Here is a 14261-nt window from a genome sequence, read left to right as displayed (position 1 = left end):
ATCTTCTAAAGCCGAGCAAATGCAAGCCACGTTTATGCAACCTGTCCTCATAATTTAACCCTTTAAGCCCTGGCATAATTCTGGTGAGTCTGTGCTGTACCACCCGCCCCCCCCCCTCAAAAAGGCCAATACTGTATATCTTTTCAGAGCTTCGGAGTCCAAAACTGAACGTAATATCGTACCAGTATGAAACCCGGTGCCACATGAGGTACTGCTCCACACTAATATGATACCATTGTGCATGGTTTGTCTTGCCAAATTTAACTGTGTTGTGCTGCCATGTTTAGTGAAGCCCGGGTTCGCTCCAGGAGAAACTCGCCAATACAAAACCAGTGATTAGTGCAAGAAGATGCAGCTGGAATGGGGATGATCTATCGCACAGGATATTTATAGAGGATACATCTGTAGAGTCCATTAAAATGTCCTTTTCCTACAGGGTTATCTTCAAAGAGTCCATCACCTAGTGTGAAATCCAAGCAGGGTGATGGATCTTCTCTCAGCTGGACTATGAAACGATTTCTGGATCCCACAAGTCGGGTAAGCAGAATAATTTGCTATAGTTTGGCAAGGACTAAATGAGGTGATAGTTATAGTAATGTACTTTCTATCTGCTCGACTGGATCTCTGCGTAAGCTTTTCACCTTAAGGCTCCATTCATTTTTAAGCTGAAAATGTCATTGCAGTTTCTTGCTGAGTTGCAATTTTGTATAATTTTATTGTGCCAGCCAGATGCAGATGTTCACAGCTTCTTCAATCACTGGTCTGTGAAGAAGATGTGAACATATACAGCTGACACCAGGAGCCCAATTCAGAATCAGCACAAAATGGCAGCAGCAGTAGTCAGTGAGTGTGAACTAGCTCGCAGGCAATTCAATGGTTGAAGGAGTTATCACAGCCAAGTCAGACCTATCTTCACATTGGGGAAAGAAAAGAAATGCAGAATAAAAGTATGATGCATTTTTTCTAGATTACAGTCAAAAAGGTGCAGAGTATGATTCTGATTCTATTGGAATAGAATTATTTTTTGCGCTTTAGCCGAGACTACTTTTATATTGATGGGTGAGAATAAAAGTAATCGCTCCATGATAAAAATGTCCACAGCATCTTTGCACACCTTGACATTTGCCAGTATTCATATGTCTTTTTTTATTTGGATTTGTGGAATTTATTTTCTGGTCTCTAGTTTCACTTGAAGACTATCAGTATTGCACTTGAGCTCTCCAGTTTCCAGTTCTGCAGTCAGAGTTTATACGTTATGTAAGTTCCTTCCATTTCATTACTCATACTTTCCAGCATTTAAAAAATCTGAATCATGTCCCCATTCACTTTATGTCCAATGAAACTAATGTATAGAGCTCCCCAGTCGTTCTGTTGGTAAGTGCCCTACCCTGTTTGGCTCTGAGCTATAAAGACCATCAGGTTCGATCGCTGGCCTGTGTTGAGTTAGCTAACCTCAGCTGAGCACAGTAATGGCGTTACAGTTGGCCTCAAGTATTGATGGGCTTGGGAGGTAAAAAAAAGTCAGCTGAGGCCTTGATCCATATACTGCTATCAATTGACAAGTCAAACAGCCTACCACTGCTCACTGCCCAGACTCACGTGAAAAATGGCTTTTTGGCAAGATGCCAGAGGGGTGCCAGCACCCAATGGAACTACACCCTAATATGAGTGAGTGGCTTCAGGAAAGAAAAGGACTGGTAAAAAAAAAGAAAACAAATTCATGTAAAAAGAAAGAATTGCATTTATATAATATGTGTTGTGTGCAAGGGGAAAGTAGGCCTCTAAAAGTCTTGACACACAAAAGTGATGCATTCTTCAGACAATGGACCTACATTTGATTCTGAATCAAAGTCACATTAAATCAACTATTAATGCTAAAAATAATGATGGGTAAGGCCTCCACCTTTCCAGGCAGTAAAATGTTTCACTTTGCACATTCCTATTTGATAGCTATTCAAGATAACATGCAATAAATATATTACCTTTCGTATTGAGCCATATATTGCTATATACATGACAAGCTTTATTGGACCTTTACAACTACAACTTTAGCATAAAAATAGGCACAATAAATCAAATCCACTGCACTATGGTTAATAAGATTTTAGTAAATCCCTTTTTTCAAATACGGCAGTGTATTTGATACCCATTTTAGTTCTATGATGTATTTAGCCAGTTTACATTTGTTCTTAAATATTAAAACTAAATAAAAAGAAAGGGACTGGTTGACTAGCGGTTTAATATATTCTCCTTTTACCTCTGGAAGCTCAGTTTAAATCCAGTCTGATCTGATGGGATGAAAGCCTCCTCTCCCTGTTGGCTGCAAGAAACCTATGTGAAATGACAGTTACAAGTGGGTATGTAACCACAACACAAACTGTCCACAAGTCTAACACAAATTAGCAGCTTATTCAGAGAGGCCATTGTGTGTGAAATGGGATGGTTCACACTGGCACAATGGAGGCCTGCTACAATTGGAGTTAAAGCGCATTGTTTAAACACAGAGCTTTAGTTGGCATGTGGCTTCATGTTGCACATGACCGAGGTGTGCTTGATGCTGAAACTATGTGCCCAAATTGGGGATGTGTTGCATTCCCCAACATTGACCTCTCACCCAGTGATGAGTAGAAAAAATTCACCAGAAAGATATTTTTAAAACTTGTTAAATAATTGAAGTATATTTGGGATATAGAACAATACTGGGAGAAGCCTTTGCAAATGGGGTCTTGACGAGCCTTACACACAGTTGGTGCTCAGGCTCACAGGATTACAAGATAAATATTCTCATCCCATATTAGTTCACCCATCCAGAACGGTCCGATGCTCTCACTCCACTCCCCCCCACACCCCATTACAGCCTCTTCATTTTGTTTTCTTAAATTGTTGCAGGGTTTTTGCCATAATTACTCTTCCCAGAAGTCCATCCCATGTATTGAAAAACTTCCAAATTTGCTTTTTACTAGTTTTAATCTGTGTCTCCTTGTTTCACTCTCACAATTTAATGTGAAGTAATATTTATTATAGGCCTTTTCAATATCATTTGCTATCCTACATACATCCGTAACGTCACAGATCAGTCTCCTCCTTTCAACATAGAAACATAGAAACATAGAAGATAGGAGCAGGAGTAGGCCATTCGGCCCCTTGAGCCTGCTCCGCCATTCAATGCGATCATGGCTGATCATCCAAATTCAGTACCTGGTCCCTGCTTTCTCCCCATACCACTTGATCCCTTTAGCCTTGAGAAATATATCCAACTCCTTCTTGAATATATTTAATGAATTGGCCTCTACTGCCTTCTGTGGTAGAGAATTCCACAGGTTCACCACTCTCTGGGTGAAGAAATTCCTCCTCATTTCTGTCCTAAATGGCCTACCCCTTATCCTTAGACTGTGACCCCTGGTTCTGGACTCCCCGACCATCGGGAACATCCTTCCAGCATGTAGTCTGTCTAGTCCTGTTAGAATTTTATAAGTTTCGATGAGATCCCCTCTCATTCTTCTAAACTCCAGCGAGTACAAGCCCAATCGATCCAATCTCTCCTCATACGTCATTCCTGCCATCCCAGGTATCAGCCTGGTGAATCTTCGCTGAACTCCTTCCATGGCAAGAACATCCTTCCTCAGATAAGGCGACCAAAACTGCACACAATACTCAAGATGTGGTCTCACCAAGGCCTTGTACAACTGCAGCAAGACATCCTTGTTCCTGTACTCAAACCCTCTCGCTACGAAGGCCAACATACCATTTGCCTTCTTAACCGCCTGCTGCACCTGCATGCTTACCTTCAGCGACTGGTGCACAAGGACGCCCAGGTCTCGTTGCACTTCCCCTTCTCCCAATCTATTGCCATTCAGATAATAATCTGCCTTCCTGTTTTTGCTACCAAAGTGGATAACCTCACATTTATCCACATTATATTGCATCTGCCATGCTTCTGCCCAATCACCCAACCTGTCCAAATCATCCTGGAGTTTCTCGGCATCCTCCTCACAGCACACACGCCCACCCAGCTTTGTGTCATCTGCAAATTTGGAGATATTACATCTAGTTCCCTTGTCTAGATCATTAATATATATTGTGAATAGCTGGGGTCCAAGGACCGATCCCTGCGGTACCCCACTAGTCACTGCCTGCCACTCGGAAAAAGACCCATTTATTCCAACTCTTTGCTTTCTGTCTGCCAACCAGTTCTCTATCCAAGTCAGTACCTTGCCCCCAATCCCATGTGCCTTAACTTTACACGCTAATCTCTTATGCGGGACCTTATCGAAAGCCTTCTGAAAGTCCAAATACACTACATCCACTGGTTCTCCCTTATCTATTTTACCAATTACATCCTCAAAAAATTCCAGTAGATTAGTCAAGCACGATTTACCTTTTGTAAATCCATGTTGACTTTTTCCGATCCTGTCACTGTTTTCCAAGTGCTCTGCTATTACATCTTTTATAATGGACTCTAGCATTTTCCCCACTACCGATGTCAGGCTTACCAGTCTGTAATTCCCCGTTTTCTCTCTACCACCTTTTTTGAATAGTGGGATAATATTAGCTACACTCCAATCCATGGGTACTGTTCCAGATTCCATCGAATGTTGGAAGATGATCGGCAATGCATCTACTATTTCTAGGGCCACTTCCTTAAGTACCCGAGGATGTAGATTATCAGACCCTGGGGATTTATCGGCCTTCAATCCCATGAATTTCCTTAACACCATTTCCCTACAAATACTGATTTCTTTCAGTTCCTCCCTTTCATCAGACCCTATGTTCCCCGACATCTCTGGGAGGTTATTTTTGTCCTCCTTTGTGAAGACAGAACCAAAACATATATTTAATTGGTCTGCCATTTCTTTGTTCCCCATTATAAATTCCCCTGGTTCTGACTGCAAGGGACCTACGCTTGACTTCACCAATCTTTTTCTCTTCACATATCTATAAAAGCTTTTACAGTCAGCTTTTATGTTCCCTGCAAGCTTACTCTCATATTCTATTTTCCCCTTCTTAATTAATACCTTTGTCCTCCTTTGTTGAATCCTAAACTGCTCCCAACCCTCAGGTTTGCTGCTTTTTCTGGCCAATTTATATGTCCTCTCCTTGGATCTTATGTTATCCTTAATTTCCCTTGTTAGCCACGGCTGAGTCACCTTTTTTGTTTTATTTTTATGCCAAACTGGGATGAACAAATTCTGTAGTTCATCCATGCGGTCTTTGAATGTTTGCCATTGCCTACCCACCGTCAACCCTTTGAGTGACATTCCCCAATCAATCCTACCCAACGCGCGCCTCAGACCATCGTAGTTTCCTTTATTTAAATTCAGGACCCTAGTCTCTGAGTCAACAACTTCATTCTCCATCTTAATGAAGAATTCTATCATATTATGATCGCTCCGACCCAAGGGGCCTCGTACAACAAGATTGTTAATTAATCCTTTTTCGTTACATAATACCCAGTCTAAGATGGCCTGATCTCTGGTTGGTTCCTTGACATATTGGACCAGGAAACCATCCCGTAAACACTCCAGGAATTCCTACTCCACAATATTGTTACTAATTTGGTTAGCCCAATTTATATTTAGATTAAAGTCACCCATAATGACTGCTGTGCCCTTATTGCACGCTTCTCTAATTTCCCTTTTAATGCCATCCCCAACCTCCGCATTACTGTTTGGAGGTCTATATACCACTCCCATTAACGTTTTCTGCCCCTTGGTATTTCTCAGTTCTACCCATACAGATTCCACATCATCAGAGCTAATATCCTTCCTTACAATTGTGTTAATCCCTTCTTTAACCAGCAATGCTACCCCACCTCCCTTTCCTTTTTGCCTGTCTTTCCTGAATATTGAATACCCCTGGATGTTGAGTTCCCAGCCTTGGCCACCCTGGAGCCATGTTTCCGTAATCCCAATCAAATCATAATCGTTTACCTCTATTTGTGCAGCTAATTCATCCACCTTATTACGAATGCTCCTCGCAATAAGACACAAAGCCTTCAGGCTTGTTTTTTTTAATGCTCTTAGACCTATTAGCATTATTATTTACTGTGGCCATGTTTAATTTAAACTGTTGGGCCTAGAAATTCAGTGGGTTGCGCCAGCCGCTAACGCCATAAAAGGGCTATATTTCCGGCGCTAGACACTTAGCGCCTGAACGCAGTCCAATCTGCGCCGACGCCCAAATTCAGTTGACATTTAGCGCCGGCGCAAAGTGTTTGCGCCCGCTCAGGTGCGCGCGCAGCTTATGACGTCATATCATCGCGCAACGCTGTTTGTGCGCCCCAAACCGGAAATTCAGTGGCGCCCGCCCAATGTGGGCGTGGCGCTGCTAAGAACTGTGAGGTGGAACGCAAAAGAGGCCCTGTGGGCCTCGGGGAGCGCAAATTAAAGGGCACTTACACTGACCTATAAAGCCCAGCCATTTTGCTGCAATGACTTTACTGCTTTGGATTTCTGGACAGAGGTTACAGATTTGGGACAACATAGGAGAGGTATTTTTGGCTTCTGGCCAGTGCTTTGACATTTGATTCATTGTGATTTACCTGTTCTCAACTTTATTATGGGGGCTGTATGGGGGGCCAACCCTCAGTTGCAGCATTATGTGCGAAGGGCTCGCAGACGCTGTGAGAGAGGGCCAGCCATGCCTAGACGCAGAGGGGCCATCAGGCGTCGGCAACGTAGGCCTTACCCACTCAGGCAATACCGGCAGCAGGTGTCCTATCTCACCATGACTGCGGCGCATTGTGTGAAGAGGCTGCGCTTCAGAAGCGAGGTGGTTGCAGAGATCTGCCAGCTGCTTCACACAGATCTGCGTCCACAGCTGATGTGCAGGACGTCTCTGTCGGTGGAAGTGAAGGTCACGGTGGCTCTGAACTTTTATGCAAGCGGCTCCTTCCAAGCCGCTGCTGGGGACATAGCGAACATCTCCCAGTTCGCCGCGCATCGCTGCATCCGGCAGGTCACCGATGCACTTTACGCGAGGAGACACCAATTCATCTCCTTCCCCATGACCCGACAGAGGCAGGAGCAGCGTGCAGTCGGATTTGGCAGGATTGCGGGCTTCCCCATGGTGCAGGGCGCCATTGACTGCACGCATGTGGCTATGCGGGCACCTATCCACAATGCCGAGGATTACCGCAACCGGAAGGGCTACCATTCCCTAAATGTACAGCTGGTGTGTGACCACAGGCAGCGCATCCTAGCTGTCAATGCCCGCTTCCCAGGAAGCAGCCACGATGCACTTATCCTGCGCCAGACTACTGTGGCTGACATGTTCAAGGCACAGCCTCCACCAAGGGGATGGCTTATCGGGGACAAGGGCTACCCTTTGTGTACATGGCTCATGACCCCGCTCCGCGCGCCCAGGACCCCAGCGGAGGAGGCATACAACGAAAGCCATCAAGCCACAAGGAACATCATCGAGCAAACGATAGGCGTCCTCAAGCAACGGTTCCGCTGCCTGGATCGTTCCGGAGGATCTCTTCAGTATTCGCCGGATAGAGTCTCCCAGTTCGTCGTCGTGTGCTGCATGCTGCACAACCTGGCTATCCGCAGGACTCAGGCACTGCCACCTGGCATTGCACCACCACCTCAGGAGGACGAGCAGGAGGAGGAGGAGGAGGAGGAGGAGGACCAGCCCAGGAGGGAGCGACAAGGGCCGTCGGCCGGGGGCTTATTGATCGACACTTCTAGGCCCCCTGTCAGGGAATGGCCTGTGGCAATGAACGCACCTGAGGCAGCCGCTCCGCAAGCCCTCAGCCGGTTAATGCAACAACCACTTCAAACATGACACCTGGACATGCTGAATAAATCAAAAGCTTTATTTCACAAACTCAGGGCCCTTCCCACATGAAACAGAAAAACAGACAAGACCCCCAAAAAACAGTCAAAAACATCTGTCACTCCCAAAACCTGGGGAGGACAAACAAAACTTGCCCATCCAAAAGGCCTTCAACAGCGGCCTTACAAAAATAAGCCCCCCCCCCCACAACAGAGACACCCCCATGAAAACAAAAAATGCCTTGATCCTCGGCCTTAACAAAATAATGCCCCCCACAACACAAGCCCCCCAATATAAAAGAAACCGCTCTCACCACACTCTAATGGGTGTGCCGAGAGGGCGAGTCCTTAGACAGGCTTCTCCGGCCCCTGGCCGACCTGCTGCTCCGCCTCAACCTGGGCCCTGCGGGTGTGGCGAGGCTGGGGGAAGGCTCATGAGGGCCACAAAGCGTGTCGGCAGATGCCCTTGGGGGTCGGCCTAGACGAGGCCTGGCCCGGGAGGGGCCGGCTGCTGACTGCTGCAGCTGTGGCTGGGCAGCATCAGTCTTAGCAGCAGCTCGTCGCAGCTTGGCTGGGGGAGTGGCAGTGTCGGCAGCACCATTGGGGGCAAGCTGGCTGATGGCAGGTGCGCGCTGCTCGCCAGAGACACTGGCACTCGGCCGGGCTGGCAGTGTAGCAAGCGCAGCAATCTGGGGGAGGCCAGACCGCTGTGCTGCAGCAGGGCGGCGGGTGCCATGGCGATGCCTCCGTGCCACAGCGAGTGTGGCAGAAGTGAGTGCCCGAACTGCCCTGGTATGTGCCCGCATCAGCTCTGCCAGTGTGTGGACGGCACCACTCATCTCGCGAGTCGCGTCCTGCGCTGCCGCCAGTTGCTGCACACCCGCGTCCTGCGCTGCCGCGAGCTGCTGCACACCCCTGTCGTGCGCTGCGGCCAGTTGCTGGACACCCCTGTCGTGCGCTGCCGTGAGTTGTTTGAACCCCCTGGCCTGTGATTCCCCGAAAGCCACCACACTCTGAGCCAGGGACTCAATGGCGTGAGGCATCTGTTCGACCACCCCCATGAACTCTTGGTGGCGCCGCTCAGACGCCGCCGACATCTCATCGAGGACGCGCACCTCCTGGGCGAGGACCGTGTCCGGACTGGAGGGCGGACTCTCCCTCCGGGGAGAAGGCCGCCGAGCTGGCCGACCCTTCCCGCGTGCGTCGACCCCACTTGGGCCAGGTTCTGCCCTCCCCTCCAACACCTCCCCCCTCTGGGCAGAAGGCCGGCGTGCTGCTGGAGCCTTCCCGCGTGCGTCCACCCTACTGGGACCAGCTTCGACCCTCCCCTCCAACACCTCCCCCCTCTGGGGAGAAGGCTGGCGTGCTGCCGGACCCTTCCCGCGTGCGTCCACCCTACTGGGACCAGCTTCGGCCCTCCCCTCCAACACCTCCCCCTGGCTTTCCTGCAGGCCAGACGTCTCCCCTCCATTGCCATCCCCTGGCGCGGAGGAGGGTTCCCCCGATGTGCCGCCTTCCTCCTGGTCCTCGACGTCCTCCTCCTCCAAGGGCCTGGCTCTCTGCGCTTCAGGGACCACCTCCTCCTCACCAGCTGAAAGCAGGAAGGCACAAGAGTAGCTTTAGAGTGAGGACAGGCCGTCAGCGAGGGAGGCCTGAGTGGTGCATTATGCGCATTTGTCGGTCAGTGGGAAAGGATGTAGATCTGAAGCGCGAGGGCAATGAGAGAGGTGCAACCGGTCATGTCCTTACCAGTGGGTACCAGTACAGGGTCCGCCTCGCCGATCGCGACAGGGCCAGTCACCCGGCCACGCATGAGTCGTGCCACGCTCTCCTCCAGATCAGTGAGCGCCTGGTACTCGGGACGGCCTCCACCAGTGACAGCCTGGCTCCTTACATTGCTCGCCAGCTTGGCCTGCAAGAGAAAGGACGGCCTCTAAGTACAGTGTGGTGCCCTGTCGCTGTGTGCACTGCCTCCCATGGTGGAATAGCTTGGCCAGTGTGGTGCCCTGTCGCTGGGTGCACTGCCTCCCATGGTGGAATAGCTTGGCCAGTGTGGTGCCCTGTTGCTGGGTGCACTGCCTCCCATGGTCGAATAGCTTGGCCAGTGTGTTAAGTGCAGAAAGTGCTATTGATGAACATGCAAATGCCATTGCTGCGGGAGGAGGGCTGCCCATTAGGCCTTTGAGGTCCCTTTGCCCATAATATGAGGTGCACATGCAAGGATGAGGGGGACACTGGAAAGGGTACTCACCTTCACCATCCGAGTGAGGTCGTTGAACTTCTTGCGGCATTGGTCCGCACTCCTGGGGACATCACAGGTGGATGACACCCTGCGGGCGATTTTGCCCCAGGCTCTCCTGTACTGGCTCCTGGGAGCCTTCCTGCCACTGTCCGGGCACAGGATCTCTCTTCTCTTCTCCACACCATGAATGAGCACACTCAGAGCATGCTCTGAGAAGCGCTGCGCTCGCTCACGGGCCCTCTCCATTGCTCCAGGCGCTATTTTGGCACACCAGTAGTGCTGAGGCCTAGCTGCAGGGCTCCAGTATGCAGGGCGTGGCAGCAGTCAAAGTTGACCCTTCCCCCTTTAAGAGCTGGCCGGCGTCAGGGTGTCTGCTGTCAATCAAAACATGACCGCACCTGCGCTGCGCCCGGCTTCGGCGTTATTAGGCCGCATCACCGGCTTAGCGCCGGAACACAGCATTTCAACGCCAGTTTCAGTGCTCGGCCAAACTTAGGGCCAACTCAACTGAATTTCGGCGATGTGGCCTACACTTTCCGGCAGCCGCTAACTTTAGCGAGCGCCCGACTTTAGCGCCCCAAAAGTGTCCAGGCTGAATTTCTAGGCCTTGATTTCCCTGACTGCCACTTTTGTTTTTCTCCTTCCTATCTTTTTCTTTTATCCTCGTTTCCCTTTCCTCTGTCCCTCTGCTCAGGTTCCCAACCCCCTGCCATTTTAGTTTAAACCCTCTCCCAGAGCACTAGCAAACACTCCCCCTAGGACATTGGTCCTGGCCCTGCCCAGGTGCAAACCGTTCAGTTTGAACTGGTCCCACCTCCCCCAGAACCGGTTCCAATGTCCCAGGAATTTGAATCCCTCCCCCTCACACCATTCCTCTAGCCACGTATTCATCTGAAATATCCTTCTATTTCTACTCTGACTAGCACGTGGCACTGGTAGCAATCCTGAGATTACTACCTTTGAGGACCTATTTTTTAATTTACCTCCTAACTCCCTATATTCAGCTTTTAGGACCTCATCCCGTTTTTTACCTATATCGTTGGTACCTATATGCACCACGACAACTGGCTGTTCACCCTCCCCTTCCAAAATGTTCTGCAGCCGCTCTGAGACATCCTTGACCCTTGCACCAGGGAGGCAACACACCATCCTGGAGTCTCGTTTGCGGCCGCAGAAACGCCTATCTATTCCCCTTACAATAGAATCCCCTATTACTATAGCTCTACCCCTCTTTTTCCTCCCGTCCTGTGCAGCAGAACCACCTCTGGTACCAGGAAGTTGGCTGCTGCTGCCTTCCTCTGATAAGCCATCCCCCCCAACAGTACTCAAAATGGTGTATCTGTTTGAGAGGGGGATGTCCACAGGGGACCCCTGCACAACCTGCCTGTGCCTAGTACTCTGTTGGTCACCCATTCCCTTTCTGCCTGTCCAACCTTTGCCTGCAGTGTGACCAACTGATCAAACGTGCTATTCACGACGTCCTCAGCATTGCTGAGAAATCCAAGTTTTTCCAGTCTCTCCTCATAACTCAAACCTCTGATATTAGGAATCACCTTCTTGGCTTTCTTCTGAACTGCCTCCTGTGCTTGTCATTTCCCATATATCTTGGACCAGAACTGGACACTGTACTCAAGGTGTGGTCTGAATAGAGCACAATGCAGTTTGAGCATGGCTGCTCTAACTTGTATTCTCCTATTCTGGTGATACAGTTCAGCATTTTGTTTGCTTTGCAGCTCTGCAGTGGTTGGACATGTTGAGAGTTGAGACCCCTAGATCTCCTTCAATTTCACACTTGTCTATTTTGACACCATTTGTGGAGTATATCTGTTGCCCATTTTCCTTTCCTAGGTGCAGTACCTTCATTTGCCCGTAGCAAATTTCATTTGCCATTGTTCCGCTCACTTAGATATTTTGTCCAACTCATTTTGTATTCCCTGAGCTGCCTTCTCGAAATCAAACTAGTTTGATATCATCTACAATTTTGACCAAATTGCATTGTTTCTGAATCGAAGTTGTTGATGTTACTAGTACAAAGCAAGCCTCAGGCCTCTGCCTGATAACACAGGGCTCCATTGGCTGAAATGCTACAGCTAACAGGCCACATTATCAGACACAATTTGGGCTCAATATTAACACACGACAGGCGGGAGAGGGTTAGGGGGGCGGGATAAAAATTTTAAATGAGGAACACGTCCCCAACCCGCCGCATTTGTGCCCGCTGCTGTTTTTACGGCAGCGGGTTTTCGGGACACTTCATTAACGCATTTAAATGGGGCTCCCACAGTGCAATTGGGAGTCTGATGTAAATTTAACAGTTGCCGTGCAGGTTTCCCAGGGCTCGGGGAACCTGATAGCGAAAGGGAGGCGGGCGCCACCGGCACAAGAAGGTGCCTATTACAGCACTTCTTGTGGACCAGGAGGGACAGGACTGCTTGCCCCTCACCCACTAAGCCTCAATCTCTCACTCCCTCCCCCTTCCCGATTAACGGGGACCGTCTCCAACGGTCTCCGGCTGCGGCCTTCTGCCGCTGGTTTTCCCGCCCAGCAGCTGACCGGCCTGTCAATTTGGCCGGCTGTCGGGTGGCAAACGGAAGAGGACCTCTGCACCCCCGGCCTTGCTGGGTTTGCCCCGTGCTACCGCGCTCCCCTGCACCCCCCCCACCCCCGTAAATATCGGGGTCAAGGAGTTCCAGATCTTGGTCATGGATTAATCGGGGAGGTACCAAGAGATGAATTGGTTCAATCCCAGCAAAGAGAGAGAACAGGATACTCCAAGCAGATGCCCAGGCCCAGGGAGAAAGAGCATTATTAACCTGAGAGAAGTTTGCTGTCCTCAGATTGGTGTGTGACATGAGGAGACCTAAAGAGGTTCATGGTGAAATTAAGCAATAGGTGGTGTGGGGAGGGCATAAGAAGGGAAGATGAGCATTAGGTTCCTATGTCCTTTGAGCTGTTCATTATTTTAATAACCCCTGCATGCTTTGAATCGACGAATTCATATTTCATTTAGACACTTGTCTGATGGAGGTGGTACAATTTGATTTTATAGTAACAAACTCCCTTAAGATCATGAACCAAAGGCACAGCAATAAAGACCATCAGACAATGATCCTCAGTGTTGATGCCAGGGTTAATACAGTACACTCAATGATTAACAGACGAGTATCTGCTCTCATAAATCGCACTGCTTTATAGTCAGACACAGTTACAGATCCACTTGTCCAACCCTATAAAAGAGCTTTATATTCCTGATTGGAATGTATAGGAGAGATTTTTCTTTTTGCTGTGCCTGGACAACACCCAGTTTCCAGGCACAGAAAAAAGGCAAAGGAGCAGCGACCCATTACCTCAGGCATGCACCCCACAGGTACCCTGTCCAGGAATTTCCCGAGGAACCCTGACTTGTGTAACTGGGCTTGTGCCTGCAGCATTCATTTTCAGGTGAGCTGGTTCTCAGCCCTCCTGCCTCACTTTATAGTGAAAATGCCAAAGAGTTCTGTGTGTAATAGAAGAGACCAATATGGGAGTGGTTGTGTGCTGTCGAGCTAAATTTGCTCTGTGGAACACGACACATTAAACAGGTGTATGCTATCACACTCAGTGATGGCATACATTCTAACCATTAGTGTTTCACATTTGTTGACACTCAGCGTTTTGAGGCCTGGGTCATCACTTGCCGACAAAAATCAGCATGGACTGGGCTGCTCCCCCCCTCAGCACGCCTCTGATGAGAGTCTTACTTTTAATGGAAGGGACCCTGGCTGCTGCATGCTGTAGGTGGGAATTCTCATGGATAGCAATGAACGGGGGAATGAAAGGGAGAGGGAAATGGGCAGAAGCTGTGAGTGGCTTTTTGGCCTGAAAGAGGGGAAAAGCTTTGGAGTGGGGGAGGAAAGAGAGTGCCAGCAAACTGAGAGGGAGTGGGGAAGGAGAGTGCTAGCATTTAGTGGGGCATCAGCTTGAACTGGAGTGGGGTGGGGGAGGGGATGTGGGGTGGGGGTGGGGGGGGGGAGTACGAGATTGAACTGGCCTCCATGCTAGCTGATATTGCCAGTTGTTCTCTTTCCTTAGAGACTGACCCTCCCTTTTCAAATCCACCACCATTATCCCCTTCTCAAGAAATTCACCCTTGACCCCTCTGTCCTCTCCAACTGCCCCACCATCTCCAGCCTCTCTTTGCTCTCTATGGTTCTGGAATGTATCATCGCCTCCCAGCTCTCGGAATTCCCTGTTCAGATCAC

At 49.2% G+C, this 14261-nt stretch overlaps 1 protein-coding gene across 7 annotated transcripts in view; it reads left to right on the top strand.

Annotated features, from left to right (window-relative positions):
* Positions 1-14261, top strand: part of pdzd2 (PDZ domain containing 2) — a 569380-nt gene that overhangs the window by 467505 nt on the left and 87614 nt on the right. For all 7 annotated transcript variants that reach the window (XM_085973666.1, XM_085973663.1, XM_085973669.1 and 4 more), the window contains one exon: positions 437-537. In XM_085973666.1, the coding sequence (XP_085829792.1) occupies positions 437-537 (101 nt within the window). The remainder of the gene's footprint in view (positions 1-436; positions 538-14261) is intronic.

This window comes from Somniosus microcephalus, chromosome 2 (assembly GCF_052327205.1).
Source record: "Somniosus microcephalus isolate GS21.2 chromosome 2, FLI_Smic_1.0, whole genome shotgun sequence".
Classification (NCBI taxonomy): Eukaryota; Metazoa; Chordata; class Chondrichthyes; order Squaliformes; family Somniosidae; genus Somniosus; species Somniosus microcephalus.
Note: the sequence above shows the minus strand (reverse complement) of the source record. Positions and strands in the feature narration are given on the sequence as shown.